Source organism: Lipomyces arxii, assembly GCF_038497795.1.
Source record: "Lipomyces arxii strain Phaff 12-163 unplaced genomic scaffold V1512scaffold_18, whole genome shotgun sequence".
NCBI lineage: Eukaryota > Fungi > Ascomycota > Lipomycetes > Lipomycetales > Lipomycetaceae > Lipomyces > Lipomyces arxii.
The window spans coordinates 93,505-115,540 of NW_027117717.1; the positions used below are offsets into that span (position 1 = coordinate 93,505).

At 42.2% G+C, this 22,036-nt stretch overlaps 10 protein-coding genes across 10 annotated transcripts; 4 read left to right on the forward strand and 6 right to left on the reverse strand.

The window, feature by feature from the left end:
* Positions 1-136: 136 nt before the first annotated feature.
* V1512DRAFT_266331 (cytochrome c-like domain-containing protein) lies at positions 137-888 on the reverse strand. The gene is made up of 3 exons (XM_066917077.1): positions 716-888; positions 602-657; positions 137-550 (listed from the first exon to the last, which is right to left on the reverse strand). Exons 1-3 carry the CDS (start codon positions 729-731, stop codon positions 296-298), a joined length of 327 nt encoding a protein of 108 aa, XP_066769995.1. The 5' UTR covers positions 732-888; the 3' UTR covers positions 137-295.
* V1512DRAFT_266334 (uncharacterized protein) lies at positions 779-1,511 on the forward strand. The gene is made up of 2 exons (XM_066917078.1): positions 779-1,051; positions 1,110-1,511. Exons 1-2 carry the CDS (start codon positions 907-909, stop codon positions 1,211-1,213), a joined length of 249 nt encoding a protein of 82 aa, XP_066769996.1. The 5' UTR covers positions 779-906; the 3' UTR covers positions 1,214-1,511.
* V1512DRAFT_272286 (nucleophile aminohydrolase) lies at positions 1,441-2,509 on the reverse strand (the record flags this gene model as incomplete). Its single annotated transcript, XM_066917678.1, has 6 exons — positions 1,441-1,677; positions 1,723-1,901; positions 1,949-2,111; positions 2,168-2,195; positions 2,249-2,337; positions 2,384-2,509. The coding sequence occupies 6 exons, from the start codon at positions 2,507-2,509 to the stop codon at positions 1,441-1,443; spliced, it is 822 nt and encodes a 273-aa protein (XP_066769997.1).
* A 304-nt stretch (positions 2,510-2,813) lies between these two features.
* Positions 2,814-3,818, reverse strand: V1512DRAFT_249271 (nucleophile aminohydrolase; the record flags this gene model as incomplete). The annotated part of the gene is made up of 4 exons (XM_066914604.1): positions 2,814-2,967; positions 3,017-3,480; positions 3,534-3,641; positions 3,690-3,818. 4 exons carry the CDS (start codon positions 3,816-3,818, stop codon positions 2,814-2,816), a joined length of 855 nt encoding a protein of 284 aa, XP_066769998.1.
* Positions 3,819-4,051: 233 nt separating this feature from the next.
* V1512DRAFT_242233 (uncharacterized protein) lies at positions 4,052-7,561 on the forward strand. The gene is made up of 2 exons (XM_066914280.1): positions 4,052-4,534; positions 4,584-7,561. Exons 1-2 carry the CDS (start codon positions 4,120-4,122, stop codon positions 7,433-7,435), a joined length of 3,267 nt encoding a protein of 1,088 aa, XP_066769999.1. The 5' UTR covers positions 4,052-4,119; the 3' UTR covers positions 7,436-7,561.
* A 476-nt stretch (positions 7,562-8,037) lies between these two features.
* On the reverse strand, positions 8,038-10,095 carry V1512DRAFT_249273 (trafficking protein Mon1-domain-containing protein; the record flags this gene model as incomplete). Its single annotated transcript, XM_066914605.1, has 3 exons — positions 8,038-8,729; positions 8,779-9,003; positions 9,051-10,095. 3 exons carry the CDS (start codon positions 10,093-10,095, stop codon positions 8,038-8,040), a joined length of 1,962 nt encoding a protein of 653 aa, XP_066770000.1.
* A 464-nt stretch (positions 10,096-10,559) lies between these two features.
* Positions 10,560-16,686, forward strand: V1512DRAFT_266346 (Dopey, N-terminal-domain-containing protein). Its single transcript, XM_066917079.1, has 7 exons — positions 10,560-10,847; positions 10,901-11,022; positions 11,074-11,217; positions 11,265-11,345; positions 11,394-15,940; positions 15,988-16,114; positions 16,159-16,686. The coding sequence occupies exons 1-7, from the start codon at positions 10,766-10,768 to the stop codon at positions 16,351-16,353; spliced, it is 5,298 nt and encodes a 1,765-aa protein (XP_066770001.1). The 5' UTR covers positions 10,560-10,765; the 3' UTR covers positions 16,354-16,686.
* Positions 16,425-17,299, reverse strand: V1512DRAFT_266348 (S-adenosyl-L-methionine-dependent methyltransferase). The gene has a single exon (XM_066917080.1). The coding sequence runs from the start codon at positions 17,242-17,244 to the stop codon at positions 16,588-16,590; it is 657 nt and encodes a 218-aa protein (XP_066770002.1). The 5' UTR covers positions 17,245-17,299; the 3' UTR covers positions 16,425-16,587.
* V1512DRAFT_266351 (muts domain V-domain-containing protein) lies at positions 17,284-21,108 on the forward strand. Its single transcript, XM_066917081.1, has 6 exons — positions 17,284-17,894; positions 17,942-19,494; positions 19,543-19,792; positions 19,838-20,049; positions 20,099-20,224; positions 20,268-21,108. The coding sequence occupies exons 1-6, from the start codon at positions 17,439-17,441 to the stop codon at positions 20,920-20,922; spliced, it is 3,252 nt and encodes a 1,083-aa protein (XP_066770003.1). The 5' UTR covers positions 17,284-17,438; the 3' UTR covers positions 20,923-21,108.
* On the reverse strand, positions 20,992-21,586 carry V1512DRAFT_292643 (ER protein Pkr1-domain-containing protein). Its single transcript, XM_066918304.1, has one exon. It carries the CDS (start codon positions 21,375-21,377, stop codon positions 21,060-21,062), a length of 318 nt encoding a protein of 105 aa, XP_066770004.1. The 5' UTR covers positions 21,378-21,586; the 3' UTR covers positions 20,992-21,059.
* Between the last annotated feature and the right edge of the window lie 450 nt (positions 21,587-22,036).

The window sequence follows — 22,036 nt, forward strand, 5'->3', positions numbered from 1 at the left end:
AATTAAGCGCGTGGCGACGCTTTTAGTGTAACGCAGTTCAGGTTTAGACTGGTACCTAACTAACTTCAAAAATAAGGGTATAGTATACAAATGAGTTTTGTATCAATGTTCGTTCATACCCTACATATAAATATCATATAGTAAATGAGGTGAGAACTTCTAATTATCTATTTTACACTCGACATCTCGTAAAAAAGAATTTCACACTAAAACAAATATCAAAAACAAATATCAAAAACATGCACCTGTAAAAAACAATCATATGAGATGACATTTCAAAAGAAAATTAATTGATTTAGGCAGTAGCCTCCTTGAGGTAAGTAATGATGTCGTTTCTGTCCTTAGGCTTCTTAAGACCAGCGAAGGCCATTTTGGTACCGGGGAGGTACTTCTTAGGGTTCTCGAGGTAGTCAAAAAGGGTGTCATCACCCCATGTGATACCAGCCTTCTTGTTGGCATCAGTGTAAGTGTATCCGGCAACTGAACCGGTCTGACGGCCGAAAACACCGTGGAGGTTGGGTCCGACCTTGTTGGCACCACCGGCTTCAACCTGTATAAAGTATTAGCGACTTGCATTAAAAACCACCATAATTGCACGTACGGTATGGCATTGAGCGCAACGGGTCTTGAACAAACCGGCACCCTTAGCAGCGTCACCTTAATAGTTGTTAAAAACATCCGAGATCAATATCGCTCAATTAAACCCAAAACATACCTGGAGCGTAAGGCATTTTAAATTATTAAATTAAAAAAAGAAGAATTATATAAAATCTTTAGAAATGCGAGCAACGAACAATTATTGCAGACTGATGAAAAAGGAAGAAAAAGAAAAGTTTCGAGGAAGCTGTCTTGCGTGGGAGTATTAAACTACTGAGCACCAGCCACAGTCCACCGGAACTTACAGGTATGCAGTTGCCGTGTTCGCCACTATGTATCAGCCACATTAATGTAATTACATATGTGCTGATTGGCTATAGCAAAGCCACAAAGTTGCGCACGACCAATCATCGTTTCCGTGCTTGTCCGTCATTCCGGATTATTCCAGGTTTTTGTTAGTCAAAATCTTTGTCTTTTCTATTGATTTCTATTACTGTGCTTATTTATTATAGGGTGTATTATGGAGTGTATTTTGCTGTATATAGGCAGTATCAAGTACTCTTTATGTTACGGTATTAAAGCCGCACGTTCATCTCTACTATTTGAGCAAAAGTAGTATAGAATGCTAGCTCAATATAGAGCAGGGCCCTAGAGTAGGGCTCTGGAGTAGTACTCAACAGTGTCAGTAAATGTATTGAGAAATAGCGAAGCAGTGAAGTAGCGTAACAAATGCTAGTGATGAACTGCACGAACTACTATATGTATAATGCAGCTCTTGATTGCATGGAATAGACTACATCTCACCAATGTTTAGCCCTGTAATGTATTGATTGACACATCCATCTAACTATCAACCTCCATCGTATCCTCGTCTTTTATGATGGTCTCTTCAAATATATCATATGCAACTGTGCTCACAACCGCCTTTGACTTCTCCTTTAAAATTGCAGTAGTTCCCCGCGCATACTTATAAGATCTCTCCTTCATCACACGCACGTTTGGCGTCTTGTAATTACGATGCAACACAGCTGGCTTGTCAGTCTCCATCACACACATATCCACATTGGATCCTGATCCCAACTATTCAAAGTTAATACGCATCGCCGAATACACTAATACACATACATCGTTCCAGATACCAGCCTCGATGGCTTCGCTGCAAAGAGCCATGGCTTCGTCCTTAGTAAGAGTAGGTTTCCAATTCGATTCAAGAACTGCCATAGCAGCCATAGAACCTGATCCTAGCGATAAATAATATCCTACATCAGTCGATCCGTGTGCATGAATTGAGAACAATCGCGGACCTGGTAACAATTAGATATCAGCTGTAGCCTGTTGGGATCAAACCTACCAGTAGGATCAACACCAGCAACAATAAGATATGCCCCAACGTGGCCTTGGTACTTGAACAAATGCTGCTTCAACAGTGTCAAACAAGTCACAACTCGGGGCTTACGACCCGTGCTCATAGCATGAAGTTCAAGCGTTGAAGACATCAACTGTGTAACCATTTCCTACATCCATCAGTTTCCAAGTCTTAGATCTTATCAAATTCACAATCCAATCATACACAATCAGCAGCAGTTCCGGCACCAGCACTGCCATACAATCAGCTCAAATTCGCACAAGATCGTCTTTCACTATCACATACCACCAAATCGAAGGGCAGATTCGATGCAGCTTCTCGCAGTTTTTATCAGCCACAATATCGCCCTCAGTTGCACGAGTATCAGCAGCAATCTGTCAAGTTTAGACCTTAAAAACTCAGTAATATACTTTGACATACAACTACACCGCCGTCAAATCGACATCCAACAATAGTGGTACCCGTTGAGGTAGCTTTTGGAACTGGATATCCCTTCGACACCAAAAAGTTATTTCTCTGGACGTTTTCAAATCCAAATCCGGGCATTCTGATTTATTGCTATGTGGTAAAATGTAACAATATGATCGTGTTTGATCTGCTTTTGCTGAGATGGAATCCAGTGGATCTCTTAACAATCTCTGATGACATTTCACCACGCGCAATTAACGATACGAAACCCACTATGTTTACACTTTGTTCTCTACAACTCTCCACTGACACAGAATCAACTTGCCCTACCATGTAGGCCAGTCGCTACTCGTCAATTCCCAAATACTAGCGTATTAGCAAGTACTACGCTCAATTTGAATAACTGCATGATGAATGATTGTAACCAGAAAGTAATTTACACTTAAAGATCAGCCATATCCGTAGGAACATTGTTGAATGATCCCTCAGCTGCCTTGGTCTCCCAAAAGACCTCACCGACATTGTGATTTCCATGATATGTCCATCCACTTTCCTTGATATGGTATAAGTTGACTGATCCACCAGAGTATGCGTCACTAGAGTCTCGTTAGCCATACTAAAAACCACACATATGAAAACACATACCGATGAGTAGCAGCCAGAATACTCCGCTTTCCAAGTGCAAGGGCATCATTAACCTCAAGATCCCACTTGTAACCAGCATCTAGCACACCATATGCAAAAGTCTGTCCCGATCCAACACAGAAAAGATCTCCTTTTAGGCGCGTACCATCACTATCGACATAGTAAATAGTTGGACCCTCAAGCTTCGTATACCCACATATCATTGTTCCCATTGACAAACCCATGCCCTTGTATGAATAAACCAGGTTCGACAAAATCTTACTTGCTGCAGCGACACTAATCCGATTCTTCTCTCGTAACTCGTGTAGTCTGCATTGAATACCCAACCACGTTTCCCAGAACTGGCAATCTGCTGCACCACCAGCCATAGTACCGAGCAAGAACGGGTTAATTTCAATCACTTTCTTTACAGTCTGCGAGGCGATCCAGTTTCCGGCAGTGGCACGCGAATCTACAGCAACAACCTAAATGCAATTAGTTTACAACATGTATGATCAAACTGATCCTTGATCCGTACAATTCCTCCTTGAAATCGAAATGCCAGTGTTGTAGTACCATGAGCAATCTTGATCTTGACGTCTGGATTTGACGCGTCATCTGTATGAGACCGCAAAAACGCAGTTGGCTAGTCAAATCATCAATATTTACCTCATCAACCATTAATGTACAATACCTGTGAAATAGGTGGTAGACTCAAGTTTGGAAGCGATAAAGGTGTCATCATATCGTATCTCTCATCTTGATGTAGTTGTTCCTCATCTTGATCACATCGCCGGCTGTACTTTGCAACAATAGTGTCCATTGTATTATAATGTAATATTAGTCAGATTGTATCCTATAAATCACCCTTAATGCCGTGACTATGCAATGATTATTACACACTGCTCTGGCTTCAATCTAATTGTTCGCTATTGTTCCCTATGAATACGCATTAACAACAGCGTGACGTTTATGTCATATAAAACAAACAATAAGTTCTTAAGTCACGTGTATCCAAATGCTTCAGTTGGGAGAGATGTAAACAAGCTGATTCTCGCGCGACTCAACACAGAAATATCACGTCTTAGCTAAAATTTAGCTCTCCTCGCATTGGATGAAGCTTGATGCTACCAGAAGATGGAATGTTGATTTTACCAGACAATAATCTCAAGACGCACATCGACTGGTTGATTTCGTCTAAAGCAAACCAACCTCAGATATCTGCACTTCAACATTTGAACGATCTCTACACAGCAACACCTTTGCTACCAAACTCAGTTATCCAGAAACTACCAAAGGCAATTGAGGATTTTTCTGGAAATGCTACGTCTGCAATGCGATCTTCGTCAGATTCAACTTGGGGTTCATCGACGCCTAGTAGTGCTGGCATAGCAGTAACTACTCCAGCTCATGTAAGTTCATATTTTCAGAAGCAAAACATTGGAACGACAACGGACACTTCTGCGACTGTATTGCGTATGCAGATGCCAGGTGGGCCATTAACCCCTGCTAATTTGAACACCGTCACTGCCAGAAGCGGTATGCTTTATTGATTTCGCCTCAATTATGATTATTAACTGAAATGTAGATATTTTTACGCCGACAAACAAAATACAGTCTGCAGCGCTTGAGTCTAAAGCTGTGTATACAATCGACTTGTCAAGTGATGCCTCTCAAGAAGACATAGAACCACAGATTAGAAAAATACAAAGTCGGAGAGTAAACAGCTCCCCACGCAAATCGCCAAGCAAAAAGCGGCGATCAGATAAGTTCAAAGAATTTCACTTACAAGAGCACATATTAGAAAACGAGTTAGCTTTTAATGACGATCTTCCAGAGCCTAACGAATCTGCAAAAACTAATATTGAACCATTAGAAAATCTGTTTGGCTCGGAGCCAGACATTTCATTGCTTGTCGACGAGGGTGAGATACCCGCTGAACTGGTATCTGCTCACATTAGTTACAGTAATAGCGAAATCATATTTCAGCACTTGAAAGGTGAGAAATTAAAAGACGCAATAATAAGGGTTGCTCAGTCTCGCATGACTTTGCTCGAACAAAAAATTGCCATTCTAGAAGACCAGGCAAAGACGGCGGTTGCCAAACAAAACGGAATTTCAAATCTTCTACCGGAGCTAGAGCTTGTCGAAGATCGGTGGAGTCAATGTCAGCAGCGTCTTGCTCTGCTTCGCGATGCCGATAATCCTGCTGTAGATGTCATGACCACCAAAGCCGTTTCCGGCAGGTTAGATGAGGGCTACATTGAGCATACGGCTGCCACAGCTCACAATGCTCGAAATAATGAGGTAAATTATGACTCGCTTCCAGCACCAGAAATAATGGATTATGGGTCTAATCATTTCTCCGACGTGGAAAATGAAATTCAAGAGCTCGAACGTGTTGATGCAGGTTTCATTGACAACTACGATGACGAATTTTTGGATCCAGATTTTGATATTGGGTCAGAGTATCAAAACAGCTCTCCTGTCAGACCCATCCTAGTAGATGATCCCGAAGTACAAGTACCACAGTCACCTTTGAACGACTTCATCGACATCGACGAGTTAGAAACAACTGATTACGTCAATCCAGCAAAACAGATGTCCCACCAAGGAACATACGATCCGTCAGACCCAGAGATGAACCATACCTGGTCAAAAGAAGTCTGCCAGGTCCTAGGCTTAACATTTAAACTTCCAGGATTTAGAAAAAACCAGCTTGAGATTATCAATGCCACTTTGTCTGGTAGTGATGTGTTTGTACTCATGCCGACTGGCGGAGGTAAGTCTCTGTGCTATCAGCTACCGGCATTGGTGAATAGGGGTAAGACTCGAGGCACAACCATAGTCATTTCCCCATTAATCTCCTTGATGGAAGATCAGGTTGGACACCTGAGAGATATGGGCATTAGTGCCGAAATGATCAGTTCTAAAAGTGACCTTCAAGATCGGAGGCGAGCGTTTGACTCGTTATGGAACGGTGACTTGACTTTGCTCTACATTTCTCCCGAGATGCTCAATACGAGTGGAAAACTGAGAAGCGCTATCTCTACCTTGCATCAAAAGCAGAAACTGGCCAGAATCGTAATTGACGAAGCCCATTGCGTTAGTTCCTGGGGTCATGACTTCAGACCAGACTATCAGCAATTAGGCAGCTTCAGGTTGGATTTCCCAGATGTTCCGATGATGGCGTTGACGGCCACTGCAAATAAAAACGTACAGCTGGATATCAAACATAACTTGAACCTAAAGCAAAGCCATCAATTTGAGCAAAGTTTTAACCGCCCAAATCTATATTATGAAGTTAGACCAAAGGGCAAAGAAGCGGAAGTGTTGGCTGAGATTAGGGATTTGATGAAAGTCAAGCATCCCGGTCGGTCTGGCATTATATATTGTCACTCGAAGAGAAGCTGCGAGTCTGTTGCTGAGAAATTGTCACGAATGGGCCTTAAAGTCACTTTTTACCATGCCGGAATGGAGGCTGACGAACGAAGCAAAGTTCAGAAAGGCTGGCAGAGTGGAAGATATCAGGCTATTTGCGCTACTATTGCGTTTGGTATGGGAATTGACAAAGCCAATGTCCGATTTGTTGTGCATTATACACTGCCGCGTAACTTAGAGGGCTACTATCAAGAAACTGGTCGGGCTGGTCGAGATGGATTGAGATCGGACTGCATATTATACTATGCTTTCAGAGATGCTAGCAGTATGATGGCACTTATTGATCGAGACAAGGGTATTGACAACCAAACGCGGGACAAACAGAAAGATTTCATGAAACAGGTTGTTCAATACTGTGAAAACCGCGTGGACTGTAGGCGAAAACAGGTGCTACATTATTTTAGCGAGGACTTTGATGCTAGAGAGTGCAAAAAACAGTGTGACAACTGTTGCTCTGGATGCGAGTTTGAAGTGCGCGACATCAGCAATGCGACAAAAGACATCATCAGTGTGGTGCAAGGTATTCAGAATGATCAGGTCACGCTGCTGTATGCTATGGATGTTTACCGTGGATCTAAAGCCGCCCGAGTAGTCAATTCTCATCACGATCAAGTCGAAGGTCATGGCAGCGGGCGGGACATAGAGCGTACAGACACGGAGCGAATATTTCATTACCTCGTGACTGAAAGTATTTTGAAAGAGGTAGCTGCTGTTAATAACAGTGGATTTGCCTCTTCGTACGTCCAAGTAGGTCCAAAAGCGCATGCGATCACTTCTGGTCAGCGTCAGCTAAACTTCTCGTTCTTAAGGCGTGGAAAGAAGTATGTGGCTCCTAAAGCAAGTGCATCATCTAAAGTAGTTGCAAAAATGATTGAGCAGCAGGATAAACAAGTCAGGTCATCGTCGCGGTCTGACGGTCGACAAAGGGGCAGGTTTGGGGGCGGTCGTGCAAATTACCGACGTACAAAGACAACATCTTATAGACCGCGAACTCGATAATTTTTTTTGACATGATATATTCTGTATATATACATATTTAAATGATGGGATGTTTGCTTGTAATTGGGTGTGGAAAGTTTATCAATTTCTGAATATATGTACAATGATAGTTCTAATCGTTTCCAAAATTTCATCTCATCCAAACCCTCCAAAACGTGCATATGCGGGCTTTAAAAACCAAAAATTACCCAATATATATTATACAGTTGCGAAGTCCAAGTTCGAAAATCAAGCAAAGCTTGATCCAGAAGTAAAGCAAAACACTTGGTCTCCTTCTACCTCCACGCCACCATCAAAAAACTAAAAACCAAAAATAAAAAATGCAGTGCAAGCCGTTCTAGATGAAATGCCAGTATGTTCTTATTAAAGCCAGACCATCTATATTTATGCACCCTCATTCACGTCCACGAGGATCGAGAAAAGAAGAATATTAGAAAACCTGAATGCATTAGCGATCTGGGTTACATTGAAAGACCAACGCCAAAATCCTCCAAAAACATAATAATACAATTGACATAAACACGCTTTTCCCAAAACAGACATACGATTCTCTAATTTCACTTTTATTCCACAAACCCCAACGAGAAAAAAAGTTTTGATGACTATGCATACAAAGCAAACGATGGCAGCGTAAACAGGTCTTTACGAGAAAAAGAAAGTCCACTTACAGCGCCATTTGATATGAAGAGTCTGCTCTCCTCTCGTTTGATCCAGGCCATGATCGTGTCCATTCCCTGAGCAAGAGCCGCCTTAGAGGTGTGCGCGCTGGCGACGCAATAGATCTCAAACGTATGAGTGGCCCACGCTAATGCAACAGCATTGCCCCGACTGATGTATAAAACCTTCAAGTGGGTATGCTTAGTATGAATGGCAGCGTGCAGTCGTCGGTAGAGACACATTAAATCATGCTGTGATTTACGATCAGGAAAATGTGGCTCATAATTAGGCATTGTGAATTGCACATTCGACCGTGACTTGTATAGAAAATGTTGGATAGCAGGCGCGCCTACGTCAGCGGTTCTATACCTGCCCAAAATGACTCCGTTGTCTATCGGGCCAATACAGTTTTCCTCGGCCAAATTGTCCAGAATGTCTTCTTTCGCTTTCCGCAGCTCATAAAAAGCATCCTTGTTAGCACTAATTAGCACTAAAGCAGTCTTCGGCCTGAAAAAAACAATGTAGGCATGCAAGAATCCACGATTGTTGAATTTGGGCAGACATATAGGAATCCAATGTTCACGACCATCATGAAATGTTGTATTATGGAATAACATTGAAAATATGACTTGAAGATCTGTAACAAAAATCAGTTTCTATTTAATAGCTTCTGTGCTGACACTAACCTGGAGGATGAAGACTATGCCGTTTGGGTCGGATGACACTGACAAGTCGGCCGTCAGTGACGATTAAACCATATAGCAAAGAAGACGTTCTGGCTTTGAGGAGCGAAACATTTACACGTTCTCTGACGCTGTTGCGCATCCGAAGACACTCTATAGCGTTCAGTAAAATGGCAGGCGAACCAAATGCCATTTCTCGCGCCAGCGATCGTAAGAACGTTTCTGCACCTAAGTTTGACATGAGCATCACTACAATAAAATGTACTTAAACTTACCATCAAGCAACCTCCGCAAATCAAAATTTGTGCGATTCTTGAAAACTTTTACTATCTGAGCTTTGGTTAAAGCTGAAAGTAACTGAGTGTGAAGAGCATCAAGTTGTGTTCTTAACTGCCCTTCAGTTTCACCCAGTTTACTGATAGCGACCAAGATTAATGGGTCTTCGACCGTAACAGCAAAAGAAGTAGTACCAGCTGTGAAAAATCTTATTTGGTCGCGCGAGGTAATCGAGGAAAACTCGTCCGGCTGTTGTTCAAAACCTGCTACCAGAGCCTGGATGATACTCATGTGTAAAGAAATTAGGTCGTCATTACCAAACAAGGAAAAAATTGGCTTGCCGGCGTACGATAAAATAAAATACTGTTTCTTTTGTGCTAGAAACTTCTGCATTTCATCACGTTCTTCGCCTTCACCGTTGTTATCAATACTGTAATCGTCAAATACAGTAATTGAATCGTCGTCAACATCTGTCTCGATAAATGAATTATTAAAAGTAGCAGCATAAGGCCGTCCAAAAGGATCGTGATCATGTAAAATTTTGCCAAGAAGAGATTTGATATCAGGATGGCTATTAGGAGGAGCAGACGGCAGTGGTTTGCCATCAATCGAAAGAGTTAGAGCTGAAGATGATACTGAAGACGCAGGAGATGCAACTGAATTTGGCTTAGAATCTGTTGATGTGACTGCCGAGGTTGATACAGTGGTTGTAACTGAAGACGATATCCCTGACGCATTAGCGACTGGAACAGAATATGAAGATAAAGCTGTAGTAGGTTTTGATTGTAGTCTAATAGGAAATGCCTTTGACAAACCTACCAGATCTGACGAAAATTGCGATGGTAGTGATGGTATAGATAAAGACGTAGTAGATGTGTGCATTGACTCCGGCTCTTCAATTGCATCTGGTGATAAAATATAATCTTCAACAACTGAAAGCGATGTCGGCTCTACAGCTACTGGAGGCTCTGTAGCAGCAGTGATTGCCAGCTGGTCTGCAGCAGAAGCAGATACAACCATTGCTGGATGGTCAGTCACCGCCATTATGACTTTGCGCTTGCGGCCAAACCAAAAAGAAAACCAAGTTTTGGCGAGGATTCAACCTGCCTATTAAATTTTCAATCGCAACGCAAAAGCCAAAAATCGAAAGTCCAAATTGCTCAAAGTGAAGGTAGGTCACAAAGTTGTGCTGAAGTTCGAGGTATGTGAATTGTTGGAGTGTATAGGATGAAATAGGTTAAGGGTTGTAATCAAAAAGGCGATCTCTTTTGCAACTTGTGGAGTCTTTTCAGAGTAAAAAAGCAATTAGATTGTTCCTTGATTTCATTTGAATTTTAGAAAATTTTTGCGAGATAAATTTTGGTGTAAAACTTGCAGATTTCATGAACAGTGATTACATAATCAAGCACAACCACTAGCTTATTGCTGCTGCGCCACTATTTAAATAACCTGTATGAGAGATAAGCTCTTAGCACAGCCACATACTCATCCGCATTCAACTCCACCAAATCGTTCATCGTCATCATAGTCGTCTCTCACACTAACATTCAAACTAAATCAAACTCTGAAATCGAGTGAAAAGGCAGGTTGAATTTAGTTTAAAAGTTCAGCATCGAATTGCAATTTTTTATTGGTCAATTGCTGCTTTGAAAATTACTGCTTTGAAAATTACTCAAATTGACATTCAAATATCCCTTGGGGTTTACGAGTAGTAATGGCTCCATCAACACCCTCTGCCTCTTCAATCTTGCAGACAATATCTCCTCTTCCGTTCTTGTTGTCTAAATCAGATGATTGTATGTGGTTTTTTGTACTTCACGAGGCATATGGATAATTAACAGGTTAATAGCAGTCAGAAAGAAAGATCCAAAATATAAACGATATGCAGCCAACATTGATCGCGCTTTGACTCTTTTTGAAAGTGTAGAGGAATGGGCAGATTATATTTCGTTTCTGGGAAAATTGCTCAGAGTACGTATTTTTGTGCTTATTCTCCCATAGTCTCTAAACTGATTTGTATAGGCATTACGATCACATACCGCTGAACAGATTCCTTATTCTCCTATAATTGCCAACAGATTGGCACAATCCCTCCATCCTGCTTTACCGTCAGGTGTCCATCAAAAGGCACTTGAACTTTATGGGTACATTTTCGGTGTTCTTGGCGTATGTTGATCCGTATTAAGCCACGTCCTTGTTATTAAATGAACCAGCCCGAAGAATTAAGTCGCGAAATTCACATATGGATTCCTGGACTTTTTCCCTTGATGGCGTATGCCAGTATCAATGTGAAGGTCAGTTTTATTTTAACTTGGCGACGTATTTGCTAATAGTGAAATTAGCCGCATCTTCTACAGATTTTTGAAAACTATATTTTACCTATCCCTGCTCCGTCTTTAAGACCTATAGTCCGCTCATTTATATTGTCCTTTTTACCTGGCGTTGATGATGAAACAAGCGAGTCTTTTAGCGCTATTTTATCGCTAATTGACAAATTTCGCAGTCATATAGATGACGAGCAGTACTTCTGGCAATGCTTTTTCTTAGTCATTCTGAGCTCCGAAGATAGAAGATTAGGTGGTATTATTTATGCGTCTAGACGGATGCCAGCTTTATTTGCAGTCCCGAATGACCAGACAACAGAAGACTTATCGGCCTCGCTTTCTGAAGACATTAAGGCAATTGTCACGCCAGATCCGGGTTTATTTGTTAGAGCTTTGGGAAAGGGTTTGGAAGATGACCAGGTCTTAGTACAGAGAGGTTTTCTAGAATTGCTTGTAAAGAATGTGCAATTGCACAGCGGTGTCTTACAGACTCTTGTGAGTCCGCACGATTTGACTCTCCTTATAATGTCCGCTTCATCGGTTGTTTTGCGTCGAGACATGTCTTTGAATCGAAGACTGTGGGTTTGGCTTTTGGGTCCAGAGCCTTCACCAGATCATCCTCAAACAACTCATCTGAGCAGGTCTGACTATTTCAAAAAATTTGGGCTGACCCCTCTTGTGAGCGGTATGAAGGAGTTGATTGGTTCAGCTTCTGCTGATCCTATTGCAAGAGCTCGGCCATATCGGATAGCTCTCAGTTTGATGGATCGATGGGAAGTTGGTGCACTTATCGTTCCTGAAGTTTTGATCCCAATTGTCCGCAGTGTCAGACGGTATAAGAACGAAGCCAACTCTGAACAGCACTACCAGGAGGTTCTAAAAAGTGCAAGTGCCTTTTTTGACGGAGTTGAAGCTAGCAACATTTGGAGTGACTGCTTTAATTTGGTTACCAAAGAAAAAGACTTTGATTTGCTGCTATTCATAGTCAAGACTTTCAATATCCGCGAGGAGGAAATGGTTATTGTTCACCTGCCGGCCATTCTTACCGTTTTAATTGTTCTTCTTCGACAAGGTGCAGCAACGAACACAAAAGTTTGGCTTGAGCTGGTCAGTGAGATTCTAGAAGCAATTCCAGCTCGTGCTTTGTTGCCAACACACCAGTCAGAGATACACAAATTTGACGAAGAAGACATCATGCAACGCGTGCTTTCGTTTTACAGGAGAACACCAGAAGATTCGTCTACACCACCGTTCACACCATCTTCTCTATCTTGGTTACTGCTTCATGCCACTTCTGAATTAGCAGCTTCTGCTCTTAACAATCTAGATTCTGATGCCGGCGATATTTGCATCTTTGCTGTCAACTTACTTTCAAAAATCCCTGGAGAGACGACTTGGCGCGAAGAATGTCTTGTTAAGGCACTATTAAGCATGAAACCAGATGCTGATTTGCCATTCCGAATTCTTTACGGTGCCACACGATTACTTGGTATAGTCATCGAAAGAAACGGTATGAATCGTCAAGAAATTGAGCTTTCTGTCCGCGACGTCACAGAAATCCATTGGAAGTTTTTAAGTGGCTCTACCGGTAAGTTTCACGTGGAATCGGTTACGTCTCTATGGGATCTTCAAAGCAAATGCAAGGATCACAAAATTGAAGCAGCTATTTCAAATTTGGTTGCCGAAGCGCGCGAGCATCCCGATGCTGGTTATGCGTTTATCAATCTTTGGGTTCATAGTGTTGACTATGCAAACTTTGAAGCAATTTTGACACGTCCACTACTCTTGATGTTGGATTCACTTGAAGACAAATATTCGCCTCTGCGATCTATATCACTTTCATGGCTTGAGATGCTTGGGGCTACTTCTACTTCCAATCGACTTTACGGCATTTTGGTTTCGCGCATTCTCAAACTTCCGTTCTTACGGCGACAGGAGTATTCTTTTGGCGAAGATGATGACCTTGAGCTGTTTTTGTACTACTTGCGCACGTTGACTAACATTTTGGCAATGGGACCGCTGTCGCTATGCGCAGCACTTGGAACCGATATGATTTCGGTCGATGCTTCCCGCAGCAATCTGCTGCAACACATGGGGCTCGAAGAAGGTGACCCATCTTACCGTGGATTTTTCATTCGAGTCATCTTGCGTACATTGAAGTACGATATCCCAGATTCCAGCTCTCCTGAGCTTCACGATAGTTTGTCTAAAGTGCTCCGTGGTGCTCTCCAGCTGTTAAATGTGATTCTTATGAATCCTGATAAGCCAATGTCTCCCGAATTGGCAGTAGAGCAGGCGCTAACATCCCGTCTTTCATCTAACTTACATAAGAATGATATTTACACGCAGACTTTGATTCTTGATGTCCTATTTCGCACACTGAAAGTCAATTACGGTGATGGAAATGCAGAAAATGCAAAGATCCACCAAGACAGTGTGATCAAGCTTCGAGAATCGGTTGATCAGCCATCTGTCGACGGGGCAACCCCTCGGTCACCAACTTCCAGTCTTATCCAATGTGTCATCGATGGCTTGTCTACTGACGAAAATAAGCCTGTGTTGGATGCATGGGTCAAATTTTTGGTGGACTGCTTACCATTTTTTGCAGACGTGCTGTTTCAAATATTGATCCCTGTTGTAGAATGCTTCTGTTCACAAATTAGCAAGAGTTTCGAGGAACTGAAACTAGTGTACAGTGTTAAATCGTCGAACGAATACCCCGGATCGGAGGGAGCTCTGTTTGCGTTGATGCACGGATTGGAGAGCATCATTGCTGCTGCTCACGAAAAACTCGTTGACGAGGAATCCAAATACGCAAACCCGAAGACACCAAACGAGCCTGGTTTCTTTGGTACTGTCATTTCAGGCGTTTTTTCAGTTGAGTCGCCACAAGCAAGAAGTGCTGCTGCGAACAATCGGTTGACCGTGCTGTTGTGTTTCCAGGATTGCATTAAAATATGCCATTCGATCTGGCTCTGGGGCGAGGAAATTGCAAAAGGGGCACAAACAGACCCAGATTCTGCATCTGATGAGTCCTTCATGTATATTTCGTCGCGCATGAAGTACCGCGCCAGACGTATTCTTGAGCGTCTGTACATGTCCGAGACTTTAGAGAGTCTTGAGAGTTTGATTGAACTGCACCGTATGACATCGGTGTTCAAGCTTCTACACGTTCTTGACGGCTCGCGACCAAAGCTAACATTGCCATACATTTTGAACGCTATTTACAGTCGGGTCAATCCGATGGCTATCGATGCATCAAACAGATCAAGCTTGACAACGGATCTCAGTGATTACCAGCTTATCGAGTTTTTGGTCGATTATGTGAGCTCACTTGAGAACGACGCCATCGAAGAAATTTGGGTGGACTGCATGGTATTCATCAAGGATGTTTATGCAAATGTAGGCATGTATCGCCACATTCTGCCTACAGTGTTGGTGTTTATGTCAATCATTGGCAGCAAGGTTGATTTCACCAACTTTGGTGAACAGAGACGATTGAGAAAGGAGTTGGGAGATATTTTCTTGAAGCTGCTCAACTCAGCTGTTGCTACCCGTCAAGTCACTGGCGTGTCTACACCCGAGACTGCATCATTGGCGCCGACTATATATGAAAAGGATCGAACTCCAATTGGGTCATCAGACGGTCCCGCAACGCCAAGCCCTGCTTCTACATTAGCACCGTCTATGATAACTCCTCTTCAAACACAGATGTCGTTACCGCCAATGTCTTCGGCCTCATCAGCCACACTGCAAACTCCAATTGAGAAGACAGACTTTAGCAGCTCAAAACCCAAGGTATCTCAGGAAGAACTGTGCCGCGCTTTAGCACGAGTTGTTCCAAATTTGCAGAAAGTATTGCTGGAGAGCGACAGGGTACTTGTTGCATGTACAACTCTAGGTGCCAGTGTTGTGGCCCCGGTAGTAAAGTCGAAATCTTTTCCAAATAACGTTAGTGCTGCCTTGTTAGAAGTTTTGTATCAGATCTCAAAGATTTCCGGCACTCAGAAGGCATGGAAAACGATTGTGACTGATACATATTTTGATAACAAGTTTTTTATAATCAATGAGATGTTGCTGCCAAAGTGGCGAGATATCTTGCGTCAATGGATGAACAATGACAAGGAGCGAATGCCTGAGCTTGTGGCGCGAGTATCAGCGCACTCGTCCAACACGAACGCATTGTTTGGCTGGTCGGACCAAGAATCTATCGCGCGCCGACTTAATCTTCGTCGGGTTGCATTTGCATATATGTGTGGAGATACTGATCAGTTTATTGTAAACCTACGAGAAATTCTTGACAAATTGACTGAGCTAGTCAATTCTTCAGTGAGCGAGTCCATAAGAAGCGACGTGTTTTTGTGCTTGAGAGCGATCATTCTTCGAACATCGGCGGTACATCTATCTCCAATTTGGACGTTTATGTACACAGAACTAGAAGATGTGTTTAATCAGCTGACAAATATGAACCCTGCTAAGCTCCGGGCAGAAAACCTGCAGAGCGTGTTTGCTGCTTGCAAACTTTTAGACACTGTTCTCGTTCTGGGATCGGAGGAGTTTCAACTGTATGTTCCATTTTGTCTTACTCGATTTTGAGCTTAACACTTTATAGACACCAATGGCTGTTTATTCGTGACAGCTATGAGGCGGCGTATCCCAAGGATGTGGCCACACCATTGCCACTGATTGACAGACTGTCACTGCTTCTAGGAGTTCCTATGAGCACTCAGTTCACCATTGTATGTAGTTTGGTGTTTATGTTGAAGCTACTGCTGACCGACAGGATCCATTAAGAATCACTTTAACGGAGCACGCAGCACGCCGGCCGATGCTGGTAGGACCAAAACTCAATAAAATTGCCGAGCTTAAGACGTTTTTCAGCCATCTTAGTATCTCAAGTTATGAACGGGTATATAGTCTTGGGGTTCCTGACATCGGCGCATTAGAGGATGAAGTTTACTCCGACTTGTTCGTATAGAACAAACAGGTACATATGTGAATTAAAAAATTGGACAAATCTGCTTTTTTATTGGCAGAGTACTTCCATTGCATATATTTAAAGGTTTTCACGTTTTGTTTTATATTTTGGCTTGAAGTTTATGGGTTAAATCGTGTTCTGTAGATAAGTTGACTTGCAGACTCTGATTTTTAATTGTATATTCTCAAAAAACAGAAACTAGCGCCGTATAAATGCACTTCAAAATGCTTAGCACTAAGGCCTAGTGAATCTGTATATACTCAATATTTCCCATCCTGCTGTTCTTTCACCGATCAATGTTGCAGTCCAACCTCGGTCACGCATGATCCTGGCGACTTCATTAGGCTTGTTTCGTCGACAGAATAAAATGTACGCAATTCCCCCATCAGGATTCAAAATTTCGCCTAGTCGATCAAGTACAATTGATGTGATTTCCATGCCATCTGCTCCACCTAACAATGCGAAATCAAGCCAATCGTCTCGCTTCACAGATTCTTCATAATCAGGCATTATTTCATTCGGCACGTATGGCGGATTGAACAGTAAAACGTCGACTATTCCTGACCTCAGTCCATCCCAAAGGTCTGTCCGAAGCACGTCAAAATATTGTGTACTTCCATTCTGTTTCGAAGTATCTTTTGCTGCTTTGCAGGCATATGGATTAACGTCTGAACCAAGAAACATTGCGTTTGTGAGAATGCTATTATGAAAAAAAGTTGTTACGATCCCACTTCCGATACCCAACTCCAGCACTAATGGCACAGATGCTTCATATCTGCCTTGTAAAAACGGTACTTCTTCCTGCAACAAATCAAGAAACAGAAAAGAATCTTCAGCTGGCTCATAAACTTGATCAATATTTAGACCGGAAGTAGATGGAGTCGCAAACATTTAAGCTCACTGCTTCCTATGTTATACTACTGTCTAGCATCAAAATGGTGCTTAGAGTGCTGATGATTTAAACTAGCTATTTTGATCTTTAAAATTAAACGCGAATTCACGTGACATTGAAGCATATGTCACGTTTAACGCGACCTTCGGAATTTCGAAAATCGTGAAAATTGATGTACCTTTGATGGGGTAAAATGAGTTTCGGAGTTCGGATTCTGAACAGAAATTTCATTGGACAATGCTTATTATCAATTGAGAGATCACTGATTTGTTTACAGCTACCGTTCAGCTATAACTATCTTAGCATACAAAAAAGTCTCTCTTCTCACGAACTATATAAATCGTACGAGCAACCGCAAATTGTGCGAAGGAGTTACGCCACAAAAATAGCGCCAAAATCAAAAACCAAAACTGGAAAAGAAACAACAAAGAAACGGAAGCTAAAAGTGACATTAAAGGAAGAAGAGCTAGCTCAAGGATTGATTGTGTCTGCAGATTTAGATGAAGATCTGGATGCAGATCGACTAGGACAAATTTCGGATTATGAAGCAGTACAAAGATCTTACCCTACTGTATTACAAGAGGCAAAAGATAACATGGATCGTCTACCTAATTGTGTCTTGTTGACAAGGGTTGGATCCTTTTATGAGGTAAGAGGTTGTAGAATGTTGTCCAAATGCAAACTGATACAGTTTAGCTCTATTTTCATCAGGCAGACGAATATGGTCCTCTACTAAACTTACGAGTGGCGACTAGACGGACTTTATTAGGTCCCGTTTCTATGGCCGGGTTTCCGTTTATGTATCTTGATCGGTATCTTAAGATACTTGTTCAAGATTTACACAAATACGTAGCTATTAGCGACGAATTTCCAAATCCCCACGCTAAGAAAGAGAATCAGCGATCAGCTGCGGCTGCGTCCAGAAATGTTCAAGAGGCTGATTTTCCGGAATTGACAGAAAGTGACAAGAAAAGTGGAAACCAATTTATAAGAAAAGTTTGTCGGATTGTCACGCCGGGCACTTTGATTGACGAGAAGTTTTTAGATTCTACGCAGAATAACTATTTGCTGGCAGTGTCGTTAAGGCCTCTATCAGCACCAGAACTCCAATCAGATGGGACAGAAGATGCGGAAACGGAGCGGTTTGGTATTGGATTAGCCTGGCTGGATTTTTCTACGGGCGACTTTTTGACACAAGAAAGTTCAAGTGCAACTTTGCAAAACGACTTGGCTCGTATATCTCCAAGTGAGATATTACTCAACAAAGATGACACTAGCGATCATGCACAACATATTCATAAGGTAATTCAAGAGCAACAGTATTTTGTCACGTACGGCAATTTTGCTCCTCTTGGAAGTACAGCAACAAATACACTTGACCCTGAAGATCCAGATGTCGGCTTCAAGCGACAAGAGTTCATTTCTAAATGGCACTCAATGTTCGAAGACGAAGACATGAAAACTGCCGACGTCTCTAAACTGGAATATGACGAGTTATCAGCATGCAGTGCGTTGCTAGATTACGTGACTGAAAAATTACCAGGCACGACGATCAAGCTTCAGGCGCCTGTGCGAAGGCTACCCGTCGACAATATGTCAATTGACTCTAACTCCCTTCGAGCTCTTGAAATCAAAAAGACGATCAGAGACCAATTGACTAGCGGAAGTCTACTCAGCACGATCAAAAGAACTGTGACAAAATCAGGTACTCGTTTGCTTTCAGACTGGCTGTCGTCGCCTATCACTTCTATTCCTTTGATTGCTCAAAGACAGAACTTAGTCGAGATGCTGTTGAATGACAATCATCTTCACCAAATGGTTGTGCTGTATTTAAAGCGCACTCACGATTCACATCGAGCTGTCCAGAAACTAGCTCTTGGACGTGGTGATGCAGAGGACATGATTGCCTTGCTCCAATCGATCCAGAGCACTGCGAAATTGAGAACTATGTTTGAGAATTATTTGGAAACCACAGCGGAAGAGAACTCAGTAGCACGACAAAGTCTCAAGCTAATCATAGACCGACTTGTTGACTTGAATGAGCTTGAAAAGCTCATCTCGGACACGTTTGATCAGGAGATAGTATTGCGGCGACTCAGCGAGGTCGAAAAGCAAGAAGCTGAGACACTGATGTATATGGAGGCAAATAATGGTTTGAATAGCACGCCACCTGTTCGAAAACCACCGAAGAAAAAAACACAGACTCGCAAAGGAGCTCCTATCGAAACGATTGAAATAATGAAACGAAAGTAAGTGGTCTTTGTGTTTGGGATGCTACAGTATGTTGATGCTTTCAGTGCGTCTCGAACGCTATTACGACTGCATAACTCGCTCGAGAGATCTATTGTGGAAAGAGACACGCTGGAAGAAAGATTGCGCAAAGTGGTTGGATCATCGATCGATCTACGATGGGCACCCGCTATGGCATTCTATGTCTATGTGTCTGGAAAAGACATTGAAAAGTTTGAAACGCTAGAGACGGATATGGGCAACACGACCGCTCGTGTTATTATATCGCGCAAAAACACCCGGAACTATCATTTGAATGTTCGTATCTAACTACGCAAAGACGACACTGGCTAACCGACAAAGACGTGGACAATACTTGGAAGCCGAATTGACGCTTACAAAGTCTCCATTCGACTGGAAGAGCGAAAGGTGTTTCATAGCTTGCGAGAAAATGTTGTGGAACACATGTCGTCTATTCGGCGCAATGCAAGAGTGCTGGACGAGCTGGACGTTGGAAGCTCTTTTGCTACGTTAGCTCGCGAACGCAAATTTGTTCGACCCGTTATGCACAACAGGTACGTTTTCTAAGTTTGTCGTATGAATATGATGCTAATGATTACCAAGACTAGCTCACACTGTTATTGCAGGAAGGCATCCAACAGTGGAGTTTGGATTGCAAGATAAAGGCACTTCATTTGTGCCTAACGATTGCTTACTTGACGAAGCCGAACGGCTTTGGCTCGTGACTGGGTGAGCATGGTGCTCTTTTGCAGTTTCAAGCTTACAAAAATAGACCTAATATGGGTGGTAAAAGTACGTTTTTAAGGCAAAATGCGCTGATATGCATATTGGCGCAGGTGGGGTCGTTTGTTCCAGCAGATTTTGCCGAGCTAGGTATTGTCGATCAGATTTTTAGCAGGGTAGGTTCTGCTGATAACCTGTATCGAGATGAATCCACTTTTATGGTGGAGATGCTTGAGACTGCTAACATTTTGAGACGTGCTACTGCACGGTCGTTTGTCATCATGGATGAAATAGGTCGTGGTACGACACCCGTTGAAGGTTTAGCAGTTGCATATGGCTGCCTACATCACTTGTATCATATCAACCAGTCACATACGTTATTTGCTACACATTTTCATGACTTGGCCGAAATGATTCATGACATGCCGCATGCAGCCTGTTATTGTACTGACTTGGCAGACGATGGGCGAGGCGGTGTATATTTCGTGCATAAGTTAAAGCGCGGCGTCAACAACCGGTCGCACGCTTTACATATCGCAAAATTAGCCGGTGTACCAAATGCTGCAATAGAAGTTGCAACAGGAGCGCTTGCTGGTTTAGAGATGCTGCATGATCATGGTAACGAAGTGATTCGAAAGAAAACCGCTATGTCGTGGAATAATGGCTTATTAAACCGGCCTGAGCTAAACACCACTGGCAAATAAACAAAGGCCGCCTGTGCTTATATACTGGGCCTGTACAGTTTGGCATTTTAACTATAAGTGCCAATGTAATTTTCAGATGCAATAAGACTTCGTCATTAACTATATTTACAAACCCGTCAATCCAGCGTGTAACTCAATCAATCTTCCTTCTTTTCGTCCGCCGTTTTGTCATCCAATAACTCTTCCCCTTCAGTGACGTCTTCAACCACTGGTTTGTTTTGTTTCGCCATCTCTGCCTTCATCGCCTCCAATTCACCAATGAACCATGTGATCGCACCCCACAAACACAGCGCAATGATAGTCAAGAAAAAGAAGTGTTTATTAAATGTGACAGCACATAGGACTACAAGCGTGACAATCAATGCAGCGAAAGAATAATGTGTTGCCTTCACAAGAGTAGGCGTGGTTCCGGGAGTGAAGATTGACTCCCAAAGCTCTCCAAAAAAGCTTGCCATAATGCTATATAGTACTATTGAATCCAATAAACGAACCTTGAAATCAAATTATCTTCTGAACAAAAACTTTCACAAAAAATCGAATTAATTTAAGGCTAATTGCTTTTGATATTCGTGATTATTTGTCTGACTTGTTTCTTATCTCTAGTGCTACGTTTCTTCTGGGAAATTCATCATCTCCTGAGCCGCAATTAAACCCTAACATCGCTTGTCTGCAATGAATACTTTTCATCCTGTTTCATCGTGACTATTTATTGTGAACTAACAAATAAATAATCAAAAGTTTATTTGCAGAAAATACAGGTTACATATTCAGGTTATTCATATAATGGATAGGGTTGTGATTTAACTCTTTGATTTTATTCTCTCTTGTTATAACTAGTTCATTCACACTTATATTATCTTCACTGTTCTTGTTATTCTTGTTCTAGTTCTTGTTTTTCGGTACGAGTTTCTAAACTTTTGCCCATGTCCATTCTGTCAATTTTCTTGACTTTCGATACGACTTTGCGTACTCATAAGTGCAGCATAACAGTAGCAAAAGTATCAAAGTACTTGTCACTCAGATCTTTCGGAAACGCGATTATTTTACCATAAAGACTTATAGATACGTCAGTTCTTCAAACTTTTACTTCACTTCCGTCTTATGAGAGTATTGT